The 22,233-nt window shown below is 52.6% G+C and overlaps 4 protein-coding genes across 4 annotated transcripts; all 4 read right to left on the bottom strand.

Moving 5' to 3' along the window:
• Positions 1 to 112: 112 nt before the first annotated feature.
• LOC128278572 (tRNA pseudouridine(38/39) synthase) lies at positions 113 to 1,720 on the bottom strand. Its single transcript, XM_053017300.1, has 4 exons — positions 1,429 to 1,720; positions 544 to 1,366; positions 332 to 483; positions 113 to 243 (listed from the first exon to the last, which is right to left on the bottom strand). Exons 1-4 carry the CDS (start codon positions 1,718 to 1,720, stop codon positions 113 to 115), a joined length of 1,398 nt encoding a protein of 465 aa, XP_052873260.1.
• Positions 1,721 to 2,719: 999 nt separating this feature from the next.
• On the bottom strand, positions 2,720 to 7,629 carry LOC128267495 (inactive rhomboid protein 1-like). The gene is given in 8 exon segments (XM_053004340.1): positions 2,720 to 3,241; positions 3,306 to 3,563; positions 3,631 to 3,885; positions 3,949 to 4,287; positions 4,352 to 4,579; positions 4,654 to 5,647; positions 5,649 to 7,070; positions 7,151 to 7,629. Coding segments are annotated over 8 exon segments (4,497 nt in total).
• A 2,245-nt stretch (positions 7,630 to 9,874) lies between these two features.
• On the bottom strand, positions 9,875 to 14,052 carry LOC128278573 (uncharacterized). Its single transcript, XM_053017301.1, has 5 exons — positions 13,622 to 14,052; positions 11,586 to 12,842; positions 11,344 to 11,501; positions 10,992 to 11,194; positions 9,875 to 10,927 (listed from the first exon to the last, which is right to left on the bottom strand). Exons 1-5 carry the CDS (start codon positions 14,050 to 14,052, stop codon positions 10,187 to 10,189), a joined length of 2,790 nt encoding a protein of 929 aa, XP_052873261.1. The 3' UTR covers positions 9,875 to 10,186.
• Positions 14,053 to 15,282: 1,230 nt separating this feature from the next.
• Positions 15,283 to 21,024, bottom strand: LOC128278574 (uncharacterized). Its single transcript, XM_053017302.1, has 4 exons — positions 20,565 to 21,024; positions 16,120 to 16,217; positions 15,874 to 16,042; positions 15,283 to 15,296 (listed from the first exon to the last, which is right to left on the bottom strand). Exons 1-4 carry the CDS (start codon positions 21,022 to 21,024, stop codon positions 15,283 to 15,285), a joined length of 741 nt encoding a protein of 246 aa, XP_052873262.1.
• Positions 21,025 to 22,233: the final 1,209 nt, after the last annotated feature.

Here is a 22,233-nt window from a genome sequence, read left to right on the forward strand (position 1 = left end):
AACATTCATCGATGCTAAGCTGCGCCACGGTTCATCCACGATTCCGAACACACGCGGGTCGCGTGATCCATATTGCTGACGGGACCGCCAGGATCCGCTTTATGTTCCTCTGCTATGTGCTGGCCACTGTTTTGCCCCGTTCGTATTCATCCTCCCGAGGCTCGCTTTCCTCGGTGATTGATTTGTTGCTAACCTCGATGCGTCGCTTCTTGGTGTAATGCTCGATGCGGTTCTCAAGACTTTCTGTTCGCACAGTCCGCAACAAACCGAAGACAGAGTGTGTGAAATTATGCGAGAGAAAAATAAAAGTCCCGATCCCGATATGCCTTACCACAGCGTTGGCGCTCCAGCAGCGGACAGTACTCTCGACTTCTGACGCCCAGCGTTAGTGAATCAGCCTGACTGCTGATGGGGTCCTTCGAGTCAAATCGCTCCTTCAAAACGCTGCTCAATGTGGCCAACATTTCTCGCATCATGGTGGTTCTGGAACGGGTCACAAATCAGCGAAACTGATTCTGGAAGCTCCGAAACTTTCTGGCTTACTTGACGCTTTGCTGGGTCCACAAACTTTGCAGATCCACGATCGTGCGCCGCAAATCGTCCTCGCTGTAGATCCAGTCACGCAAATCGCTCTCACCGGGTGCTTCTGCGCCTTCGCTGCCCTTTTCGTTGAACTGGCAATCGTACAGATTCAGCGGAACATCGCTGGCCATACTGTACTGTGGTTTACAGGGGTTGCTCTTCACGTCCAGCAGTTCCCTCACGATCGTTGGCTGCTCGCGGTCCTGCCCTACCAGTAGCAGCACGGCCATGATACACCGTACCTGATGCCACAGGAAAGCCTTGGCCCGCAGCTCCACAAACAGCATGTCGTAGCTCTGATCGCCGTGGCTATCGGCCTGCGACGGATGGATAGCCATGTGTTCGATACTCCGAACGAAGCTGACCACTCCGTTCGCTACATCCATTTTGCAAAAGTTCCGAAAATCGTGCGTTCCTACGAATTGTGCGCATGCCTCGCGCATTGCTTCCAAGTTGAGGTCACCACGCGGAAAGAAATACCGATAGGTGCGTGACCTGCAATCGAACCGTGCACTGTATCGCGGGTTCACCATCGGCATCCACGCCACGCACCGAATCTCTTCCGGTAGCACACGGTTCAGCATCGCACAGTAGTCCAGCTCGTCGTTCAGACTGGCGGCGCTCAGCTGATCCTCTTCTGGGGCGATCTTCGACCGGACATCCAGACTGACCACCTGGTGGAAAGCACTGACCCCTTTATCCGTCCGACCGCAGCGATTGTAGTTGGACGTTTCACGACTCTCGATGAGGCAGACTTTCGCGAGCGCCGCGAAAAGGTGATGTTCTGTGAGAAGTGGCAAAGAAGTGAAGCTACCGTCGAGGATCGTCAGGCGACCAAACACTTACCGATCGTTTCGATTGAATCCTCCTGCGCCGCAAATCCTTGATAGTCCCAGCCGAGGTAATAGAAGCGCAACAGAATGTGGCGTTTATGGCATTTGCTGAAGTCAAACGGCCGTTTCTTTCGGCACTTCCCACTCGCGCCGTTGTCCGTTTTCAGGTTTTTCTGCACGATACTCTTGAGCTGTGTGTTGTGGGCTTCCAGTTGTTTGATTTTATCCACCAATTCTTGCTTCGACAACAGCAACAGTTCGTCCTCGGTGGAGGGTTTGTTTTTCCGATTAACTTTTACCTCCATTTCGCTTCAAAGGGTCCAAACGGAGTGTAGAAGTGCTGCTAATAACATGTCCAATTCGCCGGCTAAACACAGGACGATTTGAATCACAACAAAAACAAACGTCAGGCTGCGTTTGACAGTTGTGCCATTCTGCTGAGCGAGCTGCGTACGTCTAAAGTTAATAAACGTACGCAGCCCAGAATCTAGTACTCCTTTTTTAAACTAACTGTTTCCTTTACAGATTACTGAAATGCGCCATATTGCTGAAACTTTCGGCATTCCAAACATTTATCTAATAATCTATTCTTCTCGCTTCTCATTGGATCAGTTAAAGAAGCAGTTACAGTCTCTGTTAAATTCATTAGCAATTCCAGGACAAGAAACGTACCTTAATGCATTTGTTGCATTTAGTCGGATCAGCTGGGAGTATTCCATTTTGTACTACTTCTACTACAGGACTTTCCTATACAACGATCAATTTAAGGCTCTAGACCAAGACTATAAACCATAAACTCTTCGCAACAAGGACTTAATGTTAATGTTTTGTTTCTTTCCGAGATAAACTCGAACGACAGATCGGCTTACTATGGTAATGAATCACCATGTTCTGCGTCGTTTGTTTTTTATATATTTCATTTAATTTCCCGTGTTTTTTCTTTGATTTTCATCACTTTTCACAAACACGCACAAACACAGTTTAGCGCACCGTTTCTTCGCGAGACGCTGATGGCCCTGTGTTTTTCCTCTCGGTTTCTGTGTTCGCTTCTTTGCGCCGGTTGCAGACTAATTTTCGCTAAACATCGGTTCGCGCCACCGCGTCTTATAGAGCGTGTGTGAATCTGTGAGTCGGAGTATATCGGTATATATAGTGGGTTTGCGCTCTGTTGCTTGGCGGCTGTTATGTATATGCTTCGTTATCGGGCGTGTAATCGGGTACAGTAATCGTGATAAGGATGAGTAAAACATGCAAACCGACCGCCAGAGCGGGGGCACCGTAACCGAGCGTAGAACACCTCGCCGTCATGCGTTCGGGCGCGGATTGCACTGTCCCTTCTCACATATAGCTACCATCTTATGACTATGAATATTGGATTTAGCGTTAGGATTACCGTTACTATTTATATTATTGTATTTGGGATTAATGGCCTTTATAGTGCCCCCCGACATGCTAATAGCACCGCCACCGCCACCGTTTCCGCCGCCGTTGCCACCGTACCGATTGCTCCCGCCACCGCCGCCACGATCGTAGTCCTTGATCCTGCCGCCGTCGGCTCCGTTCCTGGCGCCGCCGGACTCACCCGGCAGCATGATGCCACCGTGGGGCGAGCCGCCACCGTCACCGCTGTTTTTGGCGTTAAAGTAGTTGAACGTATCGTACGGGTTGAAGTGGTCGTGCGGCCCGCCGTTGTTGTCGTTGATGCTGGCGATCTGGTTGCCCTCGAGGAAGTTGAGCGACAGCAGGGTCGGGAACAGGTAGAACACCAGAAACATGAGCGCGCACAGCACCGAGTAAAGCACGAAGCAGGTCCACACGAGCTTAATCTGGAAGAAAAGGGCGGGATTGACGGAACAGGATCCAGGGAGATCTTGCCTGGCGTTATCTTACCTTGCCCTTCCGGCTGTACTTGGTCAAGCTGAGGTACGGGGTGAGAGCGAGCGTGAAGGTGATGCCGAACAGGAGCCCCGATATCAGGCCGGTAAAGTTTTGCTGCCAGGGCAGCGTGCCCATCCCGAACAGCAGACATCCGAGGAACAGCATCTTCAACATGGCGTACTGCGGTTTCTTCAGGTTCCGCCAGTGGCACAGGATGAGCAGCACCAGCAGCGAGGACAGCGTTCCCGCCAGCGACGGAAGTGGACCAATCTGAAGGGGAAGACAAGCATTGAACGCGTGTCGGACAGGTCGGGAGGAACACGCCTTTTCAACTCACCTCCGGCTTGTAGGGTAAGAAGATGGCACTGGTCAGGTTGCCGACCACGCCCGACCCAATGTAGACTATCGCCGTTCGCAGGGAACCCAGCAGCCGCTCCAGGTCGGCGAGGAGAACGTGTTGAAAGGCAACAGTGATTATGAGATGAACGATGCCGGCGTGGATGTAGAGCGACGTGAACAGCCGATAGAACTGGTCCGGCAGGTCGGTCACGATGAACGGGAACATGCCGCACACATCGTTCAAGCAGGAAACCTGTGGAAGGCACGAGAGTCTTGTTAGCGCGAGAGTCCTGGCAGCCGACGCCCGCCGTCTGACCTGTGAACACAGAGAAGCTTCGTCGTGGAAGTAGCCGCGCACGAAATCACAGTACTCGCGCGTCGTGATGCGGCACTCTCCCGAGATGCCCATGCAGCACGGGTGGCCAATCACCTCGCACACCATGTGCTCGGCCGTGTGGTCCTTGAAGCGGAACCGCTGGGTGAACTGATTGTTCTTCCGGCAGATAGGCCACTTGGTGATGTCGTCCGGCCACTCGTGCGGTGCGATCGAGGCGGGCGCATCGCAGTACTTCGGGTCGAGCCCGCACACACTGCCCGAGATGCGCCCGCCCGGCCCAGAGTCGCCCGGGGACCACTTTTTCCACGTCGAAATGGTCTGAAAATGGCCAGACACCGTTAATGTTCGCCAGGCGAGGAAGGCTGACGCTTGCCGAGCCTACCGTTGGCCACAGTCCGCGCACGGAGCAGTCCGCCTGGGAGCTCTGGACGCAGCCCGAGTCATCGTTCCGTATACAGCAGGCCGTTTCGCGTTCCTGCTTCCGGGTCTTCGAGATCTGGTCCATCACGCGGCCATCGCGCCGCATACACGGCGCATACTTCGACCCCAGGTGCACCAGATCGTCGCGCCGCGGCCCTATCCAAATGTTTCGTTGCTCGTAGTGCTGAACCTGCGGCGGCGGCGGCGAGAGAAAAAGACCATCAATCCGAAAAGCTTGAGATAGAGCTAGAAGGGCACCCTTACCGTCTGGAGGCTCAAGCTGGTGACCAGCACCTGGCTGCTCTTCTGCTCGTACCCGATGCCGATCGGGCCGACTCCGTAGCACAGTAGCGTCAACAGCAGCACCAGGATCTGCGTCGTGTTGACCCAGTACGTGAAAAACGGTCGGTAATCGTACCGATCGTCGAGCGCATTCGGACGCAACAGCTTGAGGCAGTGGCGCGACGGGCGCCGCGAGTTGTCCAGCACGCTCTCCAGGATCGTGCCGGGGATGCGCTGCCCGTACAGGAACTGGAACATGGCCGCGTTCCGGCCACCCGGCTCACCACCACGGCCACCGTCCTGGTGATGGTGGTGGTGCAGCTGCTGGAGGTGCTGCTGTTCGGCGGACCGCGTCCGCCAGCCACCGGCCCCACTGACCATGCTGCTGCTGGTGCTGCTACTGCTGGCCGCAGCTGCCGCTGCCGCGGCCGCCTCCAGCAGGTAGATCTGCCGGTGCGGCTCATCCTGCGCACACAGCTCGCCCTGGTCCGGTGCGGCCACCGAACCCCCGGCAGCCCCCATCAGCACCTGCGGCACATCGAAAAACATCTCGTCGTCCTGGACCGGTGTCAGCCCGTCGTAGATGTCGTTGTCGTCGTTGTTGAGCGCCACGTGGGCCGGGGCGAAGCTGCGGGACCACTGCTTCGGACGCCGGGGCACCCGGTGCCGCAGGCTCTGCACCACGAACACGGCCCCGTTCAGCATCATGCGCGACACGGACGGCTTCCGCTCGACCAGCGGCTCCTCGCCGGCACCGCCGCCGGCTAGGCCGTGCCGGAAGTACGGGTTGAAGCGCTGTCGCCGGTTCTGTTCCGTCTCCGGCTCGTCCTGGCTCTGGGCGGGCAGCACGTCGGGGCGATCGCTGTGGGTTAGGTGGGCGGCAGCGGCCGCTGCACCGCCGTCACCGCAACCGCCACCGTGAAGCAGCTGATCGGCAGGCTCATGCGGGTGACCCCGGTGCCCCCCCGGGCTGGTGGTGCTCTTCTTTCAGCGAGCCGAACCGCCGTACGGCGAACCGCTTCTGGCGGTCCTCCCACTTCTGCTGCTCGTACTCGTCGTGCCGCTGGTCGACGCCGAAGAACTGGGCCGTGCTGCGGCGCAGGTACTCCTTCAGGCGCTGCTTGTGCGACAGCCGCTGCTGCCGGATCGCCTGCACGTTCCGCTGCAGCGTCGACGGCGTCGAATCCGGCTGCAGCCGCGGCTGTAGCTGCTGCAGATGCTGTAGCTGCTGCTGATGATGCTGAACCTGTTGCTGTTGTTGCTGTTGCTGCTGCGCCTGGTGGTGCTGTAGCTGCAACTGTTGCTGCTGCAACTGCTGCAACTGCTGGTACAGGGGTTGCTGCTGGATCTGTTGCTGCTGCTGTTGTTGTTGCTGTTGCTGATGTTGCTGCTGCTGGATGTGCTGCTGATGCTGGTACTGGATGATGATCGATGGGTTGCTGAGTGCGTGCGATTGGGCAATGATCAGCGATTGCGCCCCGTCGTCAGCTCCAGGCGTTGCCAGGGAATAGTGCTGCGCTTGCTGCTGCGACTGGTGCGCCCCATGCTGGTGCTGATGATGATGATGATGCCCGTGATGATGGTGATGATGGTGGTGGTGCTGATGCTGTGGCTGCTGCGGCTGTGCGTACAGTGGCGGTGGGCTAAGCGGCGACTGGCGTTCCATGTCCGACATCGACACGGACGAGATCGACAGGGGCTGCGGGCTGATCGGCCCACCGGCGGACGTTTGCGTTGTCTGATGGACGCCGGTTGCGTGCCGCAGACTCGTACACTGATAGCACTGCGCCTCTTCGTCCGACGAGGCGTGCTGACCGAGCACCGCCATCGGTTCGCTCATGATGCTGACCGGCGTTGCGGCACGCATCAGCGAATACTCGCCGCCGACCGATGGCCGGCCGCCGCCGCCAGTCTGCTGCTGACCGAAACTGCAGATCGACTGTTGGCACTGGTCGGGGAGGCGGACCGGTCTTGCCCGGGGTGGCGTTGCGTAATGGTCCGCGGCACCGTCTTCACCCCGTCCACCATCCGGCGGTTTCATCTTGAGTCGGTACGGCAGTGACTTGATTAACGACGAAGTGCCCATCGGGGGTGGTCCGTGGCCCGGCGTCGTTATGATGTTGATACCGGCGCCACCGGAAGCCATCAGACCCGCCATCAGGCTCGGTCCGGGCGGCGGCGGATCGTGCTGGTAGCTTTCCGGGGGCGGTGGCGTCGGGATGTACCGCTTGACGGGAGTGTGCACGGTCGAGGTGAGATAGTTGTAGCTCTCCGAGCTCGTCATCAGGGGCGACCCAGCCATCAGGTAGTTACCGAACTGGTCCACTTTCGCCGACTGGGCTGGCGGTGTCGAGACCGCCGGTGGATCTCGGAACCGCTCCGGCACCGGATAGCGTGTCCTGTCGTGGGGAGGGCGAGAAAGCAAAGCGTAAGTAAGGATCGTGACCCTCTAGCGTCCGGAACTGGACCGTGAACTTACCTGGAACTGGGCGACATCGAACGATGGTGTGGCCCGTTCCGTTGTTCCGGGTACATGATGGACGTCGGGGCCGAGCTGGTCGAGTAGCGGTCCGAGTGGTGAACCGGAGCCACCACCGGTGATATACAGCACGGGCGCAAATGACCCGTCTCCTCGGCAGCCCCATATCGCGAATCGGCTACGGACGAAGCGATCGACGAAGAAGACGCCGATGCTACGGCTGCCGCCGGGGCCGGTGCCGATGCCGAGGTCTGCGCAGCGTACGCTGCCGTCAGCCGGGAGCCCAGATTCGAGTAGGACGACTCACTGAAGCGTGACGGGGACGAGGTGCCAGCGCCAGCGCCTCCCGACACCACCATCCCGGGGTTGGCCGTGGCCCCGTCGCACAGCCCATCGTCGGTGTAGTTGATCGTGGACGTGACCGTAAACTGCTGCTGGTAGTGCTGGTGGCCAAAAGAGGACCGCCGGCTACGGCTCATGCCTCCCGCTTGCTGGTCTACTCTCGCTTTCGCTCAGGTCCGGACGCCGCATCAAATCCGCAACAGGCAGGCCGAAGGTTCCGGATGTGGGGATCTGTTGATGTCTACGGAGAGCCCTCTACAATGATATCCTTGGCTGGCTACGACGATCGCTCCGAGATCACCCGGGTCCACAGACAATTACGTAGCGCGGATCGGGACCAAAAATCGATGCCTCTCGGAAGCTGGCCCTTCTTCCTGGTGCGCAATTGTGCTATCCTAGTATTCGTTGGTTGGTTTGGTTATCTCGATGAGCCTTGCCTATCCCCGCGTAGGTACCGCATAAAATTGGACTAAAGTAAAAATTGCACTACACTCCGTGGCGTGTGGCCCGTTAACACCACCGCTGCTGCCGCCCACACTGCCCGTCCGCATCGTCGTACACTTGGACGTCACTGTGACCGTCGTACATTTCTTTTTGAACACGTACACTGAAGCACGAAAGGATTTTCCGTGGTTCCACTACCCTTGGTCTACTACGAAAGATGATTATTCTCCGAAGTGGCACCGATTGGTAGACCTCCAGCAGCGAGGTACCAGCATTTCTTGACCGTGCCCGTCTCGATACGGTTCAGCAGCCATCGCAGTTAGCGCGATTGCAACCACTTTCGGGGTCACCACAACCGCACACCTTGAATCCTTGAGTCCGCGGGTTTCGCCTTGAAAATATCTCCCCGTCTCGCGAGTTTCGGAGGGATGGCCACCCAGAACGATAGCCAGTAGTGGAGTTGAGCAGTGATCGAGCAGAAAAATCCAATCCGCTGGCTAGCCCAATCCACTACACACCAACACACCCAAGGGAGCGGGCACGGACACGCACACCACCGACACTCGTAAGCACACACACACCGAGAGGCACAGGATCCTTGCGAAGTTTACATCGCTCCGTCCGTCCGCTGCTGTGCGAATTTCCGTGCGAGTTTCCGTGAATTCCGTGAAGGTCTGTGGTTTTTCCACACTCACCTCGATTGTGTGGCGTCGAGGCGCGAACCTGGGCGCGAAACCAATAGAAACCACCCCTCAGGAACTGCGCGAGACCACGCTACGCGCGAGCTGCGAACTCTCCGGGGCGACCCAACTGTTTTGTGCTGCGAGTTTATCGATTTTGCGACCACGGTGTGGGCTCCTTACTACTTTGGCCCGTCGCTGTTGGCAGCCCTGGCTTTTTGACGACTGTGACAGGAGCGCGCGGTCGTCTTTTTCGGTAGGGGAGGTGAAAAATCACAACAAAATTCAACCCCCCCGCCGGGCGGCCTGACCCCCTGACTTCACGTTTCCGGCGCCCGTCATATTGGCGTCGCTTGCGCGCACGTGCAAGGACACCGTGTTTCCGTTTCGGTCGCCCCGCAACGAGGGTTGGTCCCCGTTGTTGACCGTACTCCTCGGCACAAACAAGTGGTCGTTGTGGGACGGTTTTCCGTCTCCGCGGTTTCGCATCGTTTTTCCGCATATGGACGGGGAGGCGCAATGTTTTCATTTCGCGGCACACGACGCAGAACTTCGCCATCATTGGGCTGCGTACGTGCGATGGTCGCGCCGGAGGGAAACGCGTGCGTTTTCGAAATGGTTTTAAACCGTTAAAAAATGGCGGACCATGGGTGAGTTAAATAGACCGCCGATAAAATGTTTTGAACCCGAAACTAGTGTACTTTGGAGCCTCCTCAAATGTTAGTCAATGTCGAAACGTGGAACATTTGAACAAACATTCAAATCTTGGACATGGACTTCAAGAACTTTTGTAATTTTCAAAATGCTCTTGGTCGCCAGTCCTGATTTAAAAGGATTTTTGTCACGATTCTTTTCTTCCGCTGGAATTGGAAAGAAATTGGCCACCGAAAGAAATGAGGGAGAAAAGTAAGGTAAGGCTCGTAGCAAAGCACGAAAGAAAATCAGTATTCATCGGAAGCTTCAGGGACAACATTTGCGAAAACGTTACTCGTGCTTTTCTTCTCGACCTGACGCAGAGGTTTTCGCATTGTCCGCCATTTCTTGGCCATTCTCTTGGGCGGTTTTCGTAACATGCTGCCGGAAAAATCTGCTCCAAAAATTCGTCAAAACTTCGCCGTCCTTCGATAATCGTAGAAAAAATCGGTATAGAATGTTGGTGATTCCATTTCAGATAACAGGATAAAGGATAAGAAAAAATTCGCCGTTTTTTTAGTTTCGATTGTACAATATACGTAAAAAAGAGCAGCTTTATTCGTATCTATATTGCGCGTACACACGTTCCGGGAGCGCGAGAGCTCCAAGGAAACGCAGCAAAAACACAATCGCATAGCACAATCCTGCGCAGCACACGTAGGCAATATCCGGAGGAAGCTCCTCGCTTCTCCGCAGCTTTTGGTTTGTCTCTCTCCGCCCCATTGTTCGTCCTTAAACTTAAACTCGATTAAATAACAAACTTCTTGCGTCAGCACAGTATAAACTAAGTAGAAGATTCCTAATGGTACAAGAGCACACGTGGCCACGCTGGGCCCCTTTTTCGTCCATCGTCCTTTTGGTTGTGCCCGGTTCCCGTTCAGTCTTTCTTGTCCGGTTTCTGAACGGCACTGGAAGGTCGGGTCGGCAGGGCCGGAGAGCCATTTGCGGCGGCCGGTGGTGGCGAGGCTCCACCTTCGCCCGCGCTGGTCGGTGTGGACGTGTGCACCGCGGCCAGTTCGATCGGCGTGTGGACCGGAGACTGCTGCAGTGAGGCCGCCTCCGCCATCTGCAGGCCAATGGTGGCCCCAATCTTGGCGCTCGCCTGCCGGAAGCTGTCACTCAGCTTTAGCTGCACCACGTTGATGCACATCGACGTGAGCGCGAGGCCAAAGATCAGATACAGTATGCTGCACATCATGTAGATCGGGTGCTGCGGCACAAAGTCCCCGAAGCCGATGGTGGAGATCGAGATGAACACGAAGTAGAACGCCTCGAAGAAGCTCCAGTTTTCCCACGTGAAGTAGATCGTCGCCCCGAACAGCATGTACGCGACCAGGATGAAGATGGCCACCGAGATGGGCAGGTTGAACTCGTCATCGATCTCGAACGTCTCCGGAATCGGGGTAGTCGGCGTATCGGGAGCTAGCTCGATCCCGGTCGCCGCTTGACCTCCCTCGGCCGTCACCGGCAGCCGGTAGGGATGGGGCACCGCTGGTGGAGGGGTTTGCTGGGGTGGGATCATCGGAGTGGCGGCCGTTGTCGTCGAGGCCTGCAGCTCGTTGTCACCGCTGGGTCGTCGGACCATATCGTACATCACGTTCAGCCCCTTCATTACTTCCTGGAAGGTTGGGACATTAGTAGTCAGTTGGCATGAGACATGGGACGTCTTAGTATCTGCCTACCTGCACTTGAGCCGTTTTCCGGACCTTCCGGAACGATCCGGTGTAGTAGAGGCGCCGCACGTACGCCCATAGAAACTTGATGCCGCGCGTGAACAGCTTACCGAAGTCGGCCAGCACGATCAGAAAGATCGGTATGCCAATGATGGCATACACGATCGTCAGTGCCCGTCCCGTCGTCGTAGAGGGTGTAATATGTCCGTATCCTGTAATTGAATAATCGGGTCCAATTTTAGTACAAAACTGCAAGTTATGTTGAAGGAGTTGTATATTAAGTAGCTGAGAATGATAATGAGCGTCAAGGAATCCACCAGATGTCGACTAGTTCTTTATTCTTGGTGCTTATCGGATTTACCAATCGTGGACACCACCGTGAGTGAGTAGATGACTCCGTTGATAAAGTTCCAGGCCGTGTTCCCGCTGTACGACTTCATGCCCGCCTCGAACGCAATCTGTAGCTCCTCCTCGAACTTCCGCAGCCGGTTCCGTGCCGTGAGCTTCCAGTCATCCTCCCTGTGGAGTACGTAATACACATTACAATGAAGTTGAAGATCTTCGGTCGAACAAACGCTTTTTGGGGACTCCGCTCCGCTCTACCTTTGACTGTGACTGGACAGCCAGAGCTGATCGATAAACTCTCGCTTGACGCGCTTCACGCCACACTTGTACTGCGACTCGAACGTGCCCTCCGTGAGCCGGAAGGCGATCCCTCCGACACCACACAGCAGCACCATCACGCCGAAGTAGAACACACAGTGATTGACCTGTAGCCGCATCCGGACCAGCTCCTCAGGGTGATCCTCAACAAAGTCTTGCCACATTTCGTACCATTCCTTCAGGAGCGCACCGCAGCCGAAGCTATCGCCTGGCTGCTCCACGTACAGCACCAGTGGCCTTCGACGGCGCGGTTTCTTCACATCCTCGACGATCGCCGTATCACCTTTCGGGTGCTCCGTCGTGCCATTCGTCTCCTTCTTGGGGTCATCGACAACTGAAGTCTTCACCACTGTTGTTGACTCCTCCTGCGGTTTTTCGGCTCGGATCGGCGATGGTTCCTTCCCAGGGACACGCCTGTGGGTGAGTACCATTTCCGGTTCGACCGGTTTCGGTTCTTCCGGCCTCGGTACCGGTGCTGGGGCCACACTTTCCTCTTCCGGCTGATAGTCCGAAGGTAGTTCGGACTCTGGTGACGTGATGCCATCGGCGACCCCGGGCAGTGGTTTTATCGGTTCGAGCAGCTTCATCGTCGCCCGGGGTCGCTTCGGTTTGCGGGGTGAGTACCGCCGGCGGACCGGGGCCGCCTGCTTTACCTCCTCGTCCGACGATAGGCGGCCACCTTCGTCTTCGCTGGTCGACGCCGAGTGACTGGACGAGCGTGCCTTCGGGACGATCAGGATCTTCTTCTTCACACGGTCCACCGAGGGTGGTGTGGTCGATTCCTTGACCGGCGTCGCTGATCCTCGGTGATGCGGTGAGATGCTTCCGGAGGAAAGTGGCAGCGGCGGAAGTGGGGTAGCTTCGATGGTCTTCGAGCGCTCCTGCTGTAGTTTCACCTTCAGCTTGCGGCTCTGCTCTTCGAGCATCTCTTCGCGGTACTTCTCGAACCGCCGGAGCCGCATCCGGTCGAGTTCGCGCTTCTCCTGCAGGAACTTGAGCTTCTCCAGCTCGAAGCGGCGCCGCTCCTCGTTGAACCGTTGCAGGTTCGCCTGGTTGCTGTTGGTGAGGTTTCCCGTCGGTTTCCCGTCGCCTTCGCGGGCGCGATCGCTCTGGAAGCGCTCGATTCGTTCGCGCCGCTTGCGCACCTCAGTGTCGGAAATGCGGCCCCCGTCGCTCGAGTCGTCCGTTTTCGGTTTTCTGTGCGAAGAGACGAAGAGAGATGTCCATCAGGAACAGTTAACAAATGCGCCAAATTAAAGAGCCCTCCTCAGTATTGTCTATAAAAAATAGGTAATAAGTTATGATCAATTGTTTTAGTAGTGCGGCATTGGCATTCTTCAAGGATTAGCGTTGAAAATAAAACAATTAATCTACTGAACCATCTAATCAAGGACTGCTGACTTGAGAAGTTATTTTACTGGCATCAGATTCTTAGATAAGTTTTAGCCAATGCGCTCTAAAGGTTGGTTTCATCTTCAAATATTGTTCTCTTCATCATCAAATCATTAATATTAATGTAAACGCTATCAATCTTAAAGATCAATTGGGGATCATTAAGGATTTACATGCATACAAACAAGAATATGAAGAAATCATAATATCATACTAAGATGAATCAAACATCAATGGACTATTTAGATAATATTCTAGAGGAAGAAGCCAAATAAAAATTGAGATCATTGGCACTATTTTACACATCAACTTAACATTAACGTATTAAGCATAATGAGAGTGCTTTTTTGGTTCATTTAAAGTCTATAAAAAAGGTCCATCCCAACCCATAGTTGCTGTTCTTTCGCCAACAATGGCGACATCCGCTGGGGAGTCTTCACATTGGCCGAGCGTTACTTAGCGAAGCGCACGAAAGCAAAAATCGATGCAAAAATTATGAATCGCTGCCAGCGTTGGTCCCAAGGTTGCCATCAGACATCCCGAGAAAAAAAAAAACGAAAAAACAGTAGAAGCGCCGAACTCACCTTGCACCCGACAGGCTCCGCTTGGCCCGGCGCAGCAGCGAGAAGATCTCCGGACTGCTCGGCACGTCGCCCTCGTCCCGGGGGACCGAGCGACTGCGCGGAACCAGCACCGTCGCCAGCTTCTTCTCCTTCCGCGCCAGGATCTTGTTCCGGTGCGCGCTCCCGTACTCCATCGCCCGCTCGATCAGGCTTTTCTTCGACGACGACGGGCTGCTGTCGACGGTGCTTCCTCCCTGGCCGCGGGCCGACTCCGAGCCACTCTCGGCCGGATCGTCGGCCGAATTCGAGGCACTGCCTTCCAGGCTCCCGCGCGTTCCCGGATCCGGTGTCGATTCGCGCAGCTGCCGCGCGGTCCGGCGACGCCTCCGCGCCACCACCGGCACCATTTGCTGGTGCTGGTGGGCTGAGGCCGCTCCGTTATTCGCCTCCATCGTCGGTTACGGTAACGGGTCGGTTACGAAAATAAGTATCCACATTCACCGACACACACACGCACAGGCCGTCGATCACACACCGATTGTCACACACTTAATGGCCTCACACGCTTGAATGTGACTCCTGCACGGAGTGTCACATTTTCCGGAGTGTCACTTGGCACCTCGACGACCTCAACGACGACGTGCGGCACGCGCACCGGATCGGATAATTCGAAACCGTGGGAAATTCGGTGGAAAATCCTCCTTTTTCTTTCTTCGCTGGTGGCGAAAACCGTAGGAAGAATTTCCTCGAAGCCGAAAAACCGGGAGAGAACCGTACGCGGCGACCGCTCGATGTGCTCTGTGCGGTCGCCGTGCCGGTGCCAAATGGGGCTAAAAATAAGTACACAGCGGAGGAAAATTTTCACGCACGCAACACGCAAACCGTCTCACTTTTGGGACGCTTTCCCGCCGCATCCTGCCTGCCGGCCACATCGGTTCGGTTCTCCGTGACGGGGACGGTTGTGTTGGTTCGGCGCAATACTTTCGTGCCCAACAACCTGCTACGTGACGCGATCAGCTGTTGGTGTCTGCTGATTTACTGTCACAGGCAGACGAACGGATGGCCGTGGGGGTGGCATGAATTTCAATAAAAAGAAAAATAACACGCCCCTGTGCTTGGTGAGCAATAAACTGCACTTGCGTGTTCCTTTTTTCGTGGCATTCGAAAGGAAAATTCCATCCGCAAGTACGTCACACACAGCGCGTGCGGCCGTGTTTGGTGCAAAACCCGCGTCACCGGTGCAGTCGGTGGAAATGCAGATGTTTTTCCGAAAGAACGCCGGCCAACACCACCACCAGTACGGCAAATAAGTAGTACGCGGGTAGCACCACCACCAGTACTCTGCTACGGCGGTTACTATTACTCGACGGCTCACTATGGGGAATTCGTATGGGAGAGGCGGACATATTTGGGGTTTAGAAAGAATCTACGGACTTTTTTCAACGTTTTTGTTTTCTTTACATGTGCTTTGATTAAATTTAACAGCAACTCAAAATCAATAGTGAAACTCACTCATACTGACAAGGACCAAGGAGCTCGACCGTTTTCACAGTGGTGGCCATTATTATTTGACTCCACCATCGACTTTGGTTGAGTTTTCGCTTGGCTTTTGGTTTCAGTTTTAATAATTCAATAATTGAAATTTATAACGTTTTGGTGAATTTGGATTTGGAAATTAGTAGCTATAGGGTGTTTTCTAGTTTCAAAAAAAAACTTGAAAAGACAACATGAAAACATGAAAACATTGAAACAACATGAAACAATTTTAACATTTTAACAAACAAACAACATTTTAAATGCATTTTTTTTATCGTTAAGTTTGTAATTTATCATTTTGCGTGAAATACAATATCGTACAGATGGCCGCCTCGGGACCTATGACAACAGTCGATTCTGATAAGATAACTATCAACGGCTTTTTAGCTCATTTCGGGTGTAAGAACAAAAAAATCGACCGTTTTTTGTTGAACAACCTTTGAGTTTGTTTGAGTCTATTTGAAGCGGCTTATGCTGTTTTTACACCATAAGCTCATTTGCAATCTTTACTCATTTGACAAGGAGTTGTTCCGGCGTAACAACAGGTGTTACGTTGTGGATTATGATTGTTCCGTGAAGAACTTTCTGAATTACTCATTATTAAGTTATACCCGATTAGAGCCGATATAATAAAGATGTTTATTTTTTAATTGCATAAAATATTGATAATTCATGAAATAAATTGACAGATGCATTATGATATACGTGAAATAACACAACAGACCCGTTACACTTACCGATGGTGGTGTAGATCGTGCCACAGTAGAACACCGCGTTCCAGAACGACCACGTTTTCTTGTTCTGCTTGTTCTCGAACGAGCCCTCCTTATACGACTGGTACAACACCGCACTGTACTCCTCGACCAGATTGATCGCCCGCCCTTCCCAGATGTCCGGATCGGGGTTCTGTTGGGTGAATCGAAAAGATCGGTTTAAGCTCAAGGGCCCAAAGACCTCCACGATGCCTCCCCGCCGTGGCTTACCTCCAACTTTTCGCGATCCAGCGCCAGGATGCGCAGATTTTTCGCCAAAATGCGCTTCGCGTGGTTCACGTTGGTTTCCATCTTCTTTTCGTGCGTGCCTGCGGATCGTGATGGCCCAGCACACGGTGACGCAAAGTAAATACAGTAAAACGGAACAAGAAGTAATCAGATTAATATTTCCGCTTAGTGCGATCCCGTCCAATAAAACAAGAAACACAATATTTGTCTTCCTTCCCGAACTAGGTCCCGTTCCGTACACTGGCGGACATTGTAAACAAACTTCATAAAACACCTCACCCCACAAACAGCATCAACTCGCAAAGCAAACACACACACGGTCGATCACCAGCCAGATGGATTACGGTCGCTAGATTTAATGATCGCAGATGGGAGGATGGCTCGGAAATGAAGATTATAAAGTCCCCGCCTCGCCCCGGCAGTGTCTTGTTGGGCCGTTCTTGATGTTCCCCTTGTATTTGTTTAACAATAAACTAATCGAGACCGATGTGACGTAATTTGGGGGTCGGTGGGAAAATGGCGGCACACATCCCGTATGGCCTGGCATTGGCGAGGATGGCCTGTTAAATCTGTCACGGAACGCGATCCTGTGCGATTTGGTTAAGGAAAGGCACCCTAAACCTCGCGACCTCTCAGGCCAGGTTTCAATGACGTATGCGCCGTGGACGAGAAGCCGATCAAATCCACGTGGCCGCCAGTGCGCCCGGGGTTTATTTTTAAGCCACCGGCCCAATAAACAAATCAAACTCAAGTTCGAGAGTGCCGAAAGATCAGACTTTGGGGCGGGATTGGCCAAGGCCCGTTCCACACACGCAGGCGATATCGTTGGACCTGATGGGGTCTGTGCAAAATGAAACATCAAATTAAACGGAAGAAAGTGACGTGATTAACGCGGCCCAGGACCGTCCGGTGATGTGCTGGTCCGTTTGTTGTGACGGCCGGCCGAGAGCGATCCGTGACCATTACGCCAAATAGACTGCAAATTAGTGTGGCCACCTTCACCACATTTCGGTTATTGCTTTCATTACAATTATTAAACCCACAACACACTCACACACGCGTCATCGCCAAACAGCAGTTAGCTAAGCACGACCGACAGAGGTCCGTCCCGCGAGAGGTATGCGCTTATTAATCAACGGCACTCAACCATAAACCGCGCCAAATCGGCACATCACTCGTCGACCGCGCGGCTGTTCTTGGAACCGCCATCGGCCAACTGTTTTATGAGGTGCTAACGCACGGAACTTACCAGAGACGGCGCTGGTCTGCTGGTCCAGCTCGAAGCTAACATTTACAGCAGCCGCGGCAGCAGCAGCATCAGTGTAAGGCGCATCGCTGAGCATGGGGGTGGCAATATTAGCGGCATCTACTACTTCCGGTGCACTATCGGCATCACCTATCGAGACGCACGGCGGGGCAAAGCGACGCGGTTACGATTAACATCGGCAATGAAGCGGTGCGATATTTATTTCTTTAATTTCGTCGGGCGAGCGCCATTTGCAAAGCGAACCGCGATCGAGAACGGTGGTTTATGACCGGCAAGCCGCAGCGGAAGCCAGGGGTTAATGGAAATGCGCGAAAATCAGGAAAATTGACTCCGGCAATTAGGCAGGGCCATTCGGATTATGCAATGGTATCATAATAAAACGGTGATCGTAGCTCACTAAAATGTGCTTCGTTAAAATGACTAATACGGTTGTGATGTGAGGTTTTGGGCAGTAAGCATCCACTTGGGTGTTCAAAGGATTTGTTATGTGTGGTGGTCAGGTTAGCCCAACAAGCATTAATACGGTTTCCTAGGGAATCCACCCGAGAGGCAGTTTAAATTTTGTTTATTTTTGACAAAGTGCTTAAAATTGTTTTTTAAAGACGTAAACATATGAAGCTTAAAACTCGGATCATTGTCAATAAATAAATAATATTCACAGTAACAGTATGAATCGTTTAATAGATGAGAATTTTCCATCAAGCAACGAACGAAGCAACGATCTATCGACTCCGAAAATATTCCGAATGAGCTTTCCGAATATCTTTATCTTATGTTGCTCCATGAGGCTCCGTGTGTAATTCAATATTTTTTTTAAAGATGCATGTTATTGATCGACTTCTATAAATTATATGCTATTTTTATGTTCAAGACTTTCATTTTAAGGTAAATAACAGGGTTGATTAGATAGCAACTATTGGCAAAATGAGCGGCAAATTACGGAGAAAATGGATGTAAATGTAAATGTTTGATTTGTGAGGATAGCTGCATATCTGATTTTTCTTACACTATAAGTAATAATTTATTGAACTAACGAATTTAATAAAAACCTTTAAACACTCCAATTGGTCCACGTTATTCCAAACATTTCGTCGATTAGTCAACTCTTGCAGTGAATTCTTCGGTATGAAGCCAAAGCTTTAGAAGCGATACAAAAACTTTAAAGACAGGTGGCCAAATTCAAAACTAAAATGAACTGATCTGTAGCACCTGTATTAAATACACAAAATCGGGAAACCTTGACGGAGCTTAACAGTTCACCCGAAAGATGTACTAATCCTTGGCCTGAAGTGGAGATAACTTCTGCACAAAGCCTGCTGTGCTCGTTTTGTACACATTAGCATCGTAAACAGTAGCTGTTTTCAACATCAATACGATGACAATAACGCAGATAGTAAATTTTTCCCAGTGCTGGTGAATCTCCCTAAGCCCTAAGAATGCCACTCGCTTGCACATTCGTTGTTGACGCGTCGTCAGCATAACGAGCTGACCGCTAGTGCTACGTCTGTGTGTCATGCAATCTAATCCCTTCATCCCTATTTATTTCTCAGAACTCATCATACCAACGTCAACTAACCCAGTTTAGCACCCACAGAAGGCCGCTACACAATAGCCGCGTGGTTACTTGAAGACGCCCTTCCAAGACGATCCGACGACCAACAAAAACCACCTGCGGGCGCGGCGCGGAGAAACGACGACTGCGTCACGCGACCATCGATCATCGATCGTCCGTCAACACCACTCGTGGGGAGCGAGATGTTTGACAAATCTAGAGCACTGTCCCCGCGTCCTAATGGAGTGGAAAATGGGAAACCCATCTCGCGCATCGAGAGGACGGCATAAGGATCACGCCAATTGGGCCAAAGGCTGGCAGCTCGGCATCGGCAGCTCATCACAACGCCACCCATCGGTTGTCGGTTTCCGTGGAGATAATTTTAGCGGATGATTAACGGAACGGAACACGGCATTTTTTTTGGGGGGGAAACCAAAATAAAAATAAATAAATTGGGAGCCGCATCAGGTCGGGCGCCAGTCGAGTCTTCGGCCGGCTCGGGGTGACTTTTGTCCGACATCTGCGGCGGTTCGGTTTGACCAACGGCGGCAACGGTGGTCACGTCGCGCACGTGGGGCTGTGTTTGCGGCTTTTCACGGGCGAGAGGAGGGTTTAACAAAATATAGCAGCATAACGCGGCACCAAACCACCGACCACCGATGATGGTGGTCCCCGTCAGGCGAATGATAATGCGACGCGCGAAGGTCTGGATGGGTGTGAGACGGTGTGTCGTCATAGATTTCGTGAACTTTTGAAAATGATGTCAAATGTATTGACATAATTTATTGAATTTTACGAGACCATATTCTGTTTTTTTCTAAAACACAAGACAGTTCTTCTAACATTTTTTTCCAATCTATATTCACAATTCATTGTTAACCGTTATTAATGTGTCTGTAACACAGTTCAATCCGTTTGCTGAACAGCCTGTTGCCGACTGTAATTATTGATCGTAATGTTCAACTTTGTATTAAGCCAAATGATACAGCGTGTAAATATATCTAATGTTTTTCATCTAAGCTACGTGGTTCAATGGATTGCAAATAAATGACTAAATATTCACTTGTTGGATTTTAAGGAAATTTATGGTTGCCAAGCCCCCAAGCCACATCCGGAGAAGCTCCGGATAGGTTATCCGGAGAAGCATTTAAATGAATCTGCCATGTTCTTGACAAGATTAGCCGCAATTGCCATGCACATAAAAAATATCTCAATGGTTTCTAAATTGTAAATAATATCTCAAATTCCAGAGAGTTCCAACAGACAGTGACATTATCTAAAGAAATCGTGGCTCCGGACGAATCAATCGGTTCTAAGCGAAAGACGTCAGTTTGAACTCTGACAGTGCACAAATTCGAGTGCAAACCTTTAAGTGGGTGCTAATACTGCCAGCTCAAACCAATAAAAAAACATCTTAAAAGAGACAAATAAAAGAACTAAAGGTAATCAGAGCAGCACTCAGCTGGCTAATGCTTTAAAGCGATTTTCCTTTTTGTTTTCGACCGTTGGCAACATTCCGGCGAGTGTCGAAAGCAACAAGGAGACGTCTTGTATGTGGAGTGAACGAGCTTATTGAAACCGGTAAGAGGCGCACTCGGCAGGACTCACCTTCGACGGCTATGAAGAGGGCAGCGCCGGCCACGGAGTACAGGAACAGCATCAGGAACAGGAAGATGTGCGTGAACCAGTTCCGCGACCACCGCGTGATCTTCGTGTACATCCAGAAGACGGACTTTTCGCCCACTCCCAGGCCGGACTTGGCCGTGTTCATCGTAAAGTCCCGGAAGCCCTCGAACTGCTTGAACATAAACTCACCCGCCTTGGACGGGTACATCGAGTAGTAGTCGGTGTAGTCGGGCTGCTCCGGAACGGCCGCACCCGGTGGCAGCCCGGCAACGCCGTCCGGACCAATCGAGATCCTCGCTGCGGAACCGGGCGTTACCGGAGTCATCCCCGGCGGCGGTTGATAGAGTGGGTTCTGGAGCTGCTGCTGGTGCAGCTGCTGGAAGTAGTGGGCCGGCGAGTACTTGGCCTGTGGATGCGGTGGCGCCACAAACACCGGTGGCATCGTGATCCTGGGCCGTGGTGCACCCGCGGACGCTCTCGGTTCGACCGTTTGCGTCATGGCCGGGGTGGTTTGCTCTTCCTCTTCGAAGCAAGTGTCTCTTGTCGGCCCCCGAAGCACACGCACAAAATGTTGATTTTTCCTTCTAAAATTAACAAACGCCGAACAACAGTTTTTATCTTTTGCTCCCGATGCAACGGTCAAAACACGGTCCACGGATGATCTACAAGCGCGCTCGTTCTACACTCCGAGTGTCGCCCACCTTCGCCAAGTTCCACACACACCCAGGACGTTCCACGAGAAAATGTGCTGTGTTTCCAGTGGCTCCTCTTTCTTTCACGAGGTCACACTTCGGGGGAACGAAAATTTTCACTCATTTTCACACCGATCGCCGCCATTCACTTTCACGCCAAGGAGCAGTTCCCAAGTCCGAGCCGCACTTGTCAGCAATCTTTCACAAGAACTACACAGCTCGCCCACTCGCCGTGTGCGTTGGGAAACTCGGGCTCGGTTTTCCTCGCTCACCGTCCTGAAACGCCAAAATGAAAACGCCAAATTAAAGACTCATAAAAGACACTGCGCTCGAAGGCCCCTGGCCATTCGAGTGCAACTTTTACTAGCCATCGGCGAGCGGGTTTTTAAAAATACACAAACTCAATCATCGTGTCCCACGCGCCTTTGGAATGCGTGCGTTCTGCAATTAACGCGAACACGTCAGGTTCAATTTGGTGACCATTCTTTCGGGGTGGAAATTTATCACCGCCGTCAGAACGGAAAAGAAAACCCGCAGCTGCCGGTACCGGTGCCGATCGTGATCTATTTGTACGTCTGAATCACTGTCTACGGGGTAAATCGTGTGTCCTTACGAATCGGCTGACTCAAGGAGCAGCGAGTAGCGAAATGATGAATCGGAACGCAAATCGTTTATTATTAAGCATGATTTTTTGTATTCCACCGAAAGACCGAATGATGTTCGGAACGCGGTAGCAGCGTGTAGGGTATTAGTTGTGTTTATAAACACGCGGCAGGAAGTCGTGCCAAACTGATCACAATATGCGATAAATCATGATTTATGTTGAGACCCTTAATTTGTTTGGGTGATCTCTCAAAACGATCAACTCTCTTGTCAAACGATCATTTAGTTTAAGGCTATCGAAGTGCCGTTAACGAGATCACCGTATCTGAAGATGGTCCGTAAATTCTAAAACCCAA

The sequence above is a fragment of the Anopheles cruzii genome, chromosome 2, assembly GCF_943734635.1.
Source record: "Anopheles cruzii chromosome 2, idAnoCruzAS_RS32_06, whole genome shotgun sequence".
In the NCBI taxonomy this organism is placed as follows: Eukaryota; Metazoa; Arthropoda; class Insecta; order Diptera; family Culicidae; genus Anopheles; species Anopheles cruzii.

Excerpts from the sequence above, each read along its gene's own strand:
- LOC128278572 (XM_053017300.1), bottom strand. The coding sequence starts at position 1,720 with ATGGAGGTAAAAGTTAATCGGAAAAACAAACCCTCCACCGAGGACGAA. Across the intron at positions 1,367-1,428 it reads GGATTCAATCGAAACGATCG|AACATCACCTTTTCGCGGCG; the intron begins GTAAGTGTTTGG and ends CACTTCTCACAG. Across the intron at positions 484-543 it reads TGGACCCAGCAAAGCGTCAA|AACCACCATGATGCGAGAAA; the intron begins GTAAGCCAGAAA and ends GACCCGTTCCAG.
- LOC128278573 (XM_053017301.1), bottom strand. The coding sequence starts at position 14,052 with ATGGAGGCGAATAACGGAGCGGCCTCAGCCCACCAGCACCAGCAAATG. Across the intron at positions 11,195-11,343 it reads CACGGTGGTGTCCACGATTG|GATACGGACATATTACACCC; the intron begins GTAAATCCGATA and ends ATTCAATTACAG. Across the intron at positions 10,928-10,991 it reads GGAAAACGGCTCAAGTGCAG|GAAGTAATGAAGGGGCTGAA; the intron begins GTAGGCAGATAC and ends CCAACCTTCCAG.
- LOC128278574 (XM_053017302.1), bottom strand. The coding sequence starts at position 21,024 with ATGCCACCGGTGTTTGTGGCGCCACCGCATCCACAGGCCAAGTACTCG. Across the intron at positions 16,218-20,564 it reads CCTCTTCATAGCCGTCGAAG|GCACGCACGAAAAGAAGATG; the intron begins GTGAGTCCTGCC and ends CACGATCCGCAG. Across the intron at positions 16,043-16,119 it reads TGGATCGCGAAAAGTTGGAG|AACCCCGATCCGGACATCTG; the intron begins GTAAGCCACGGC and ends TTCACCCAACAG.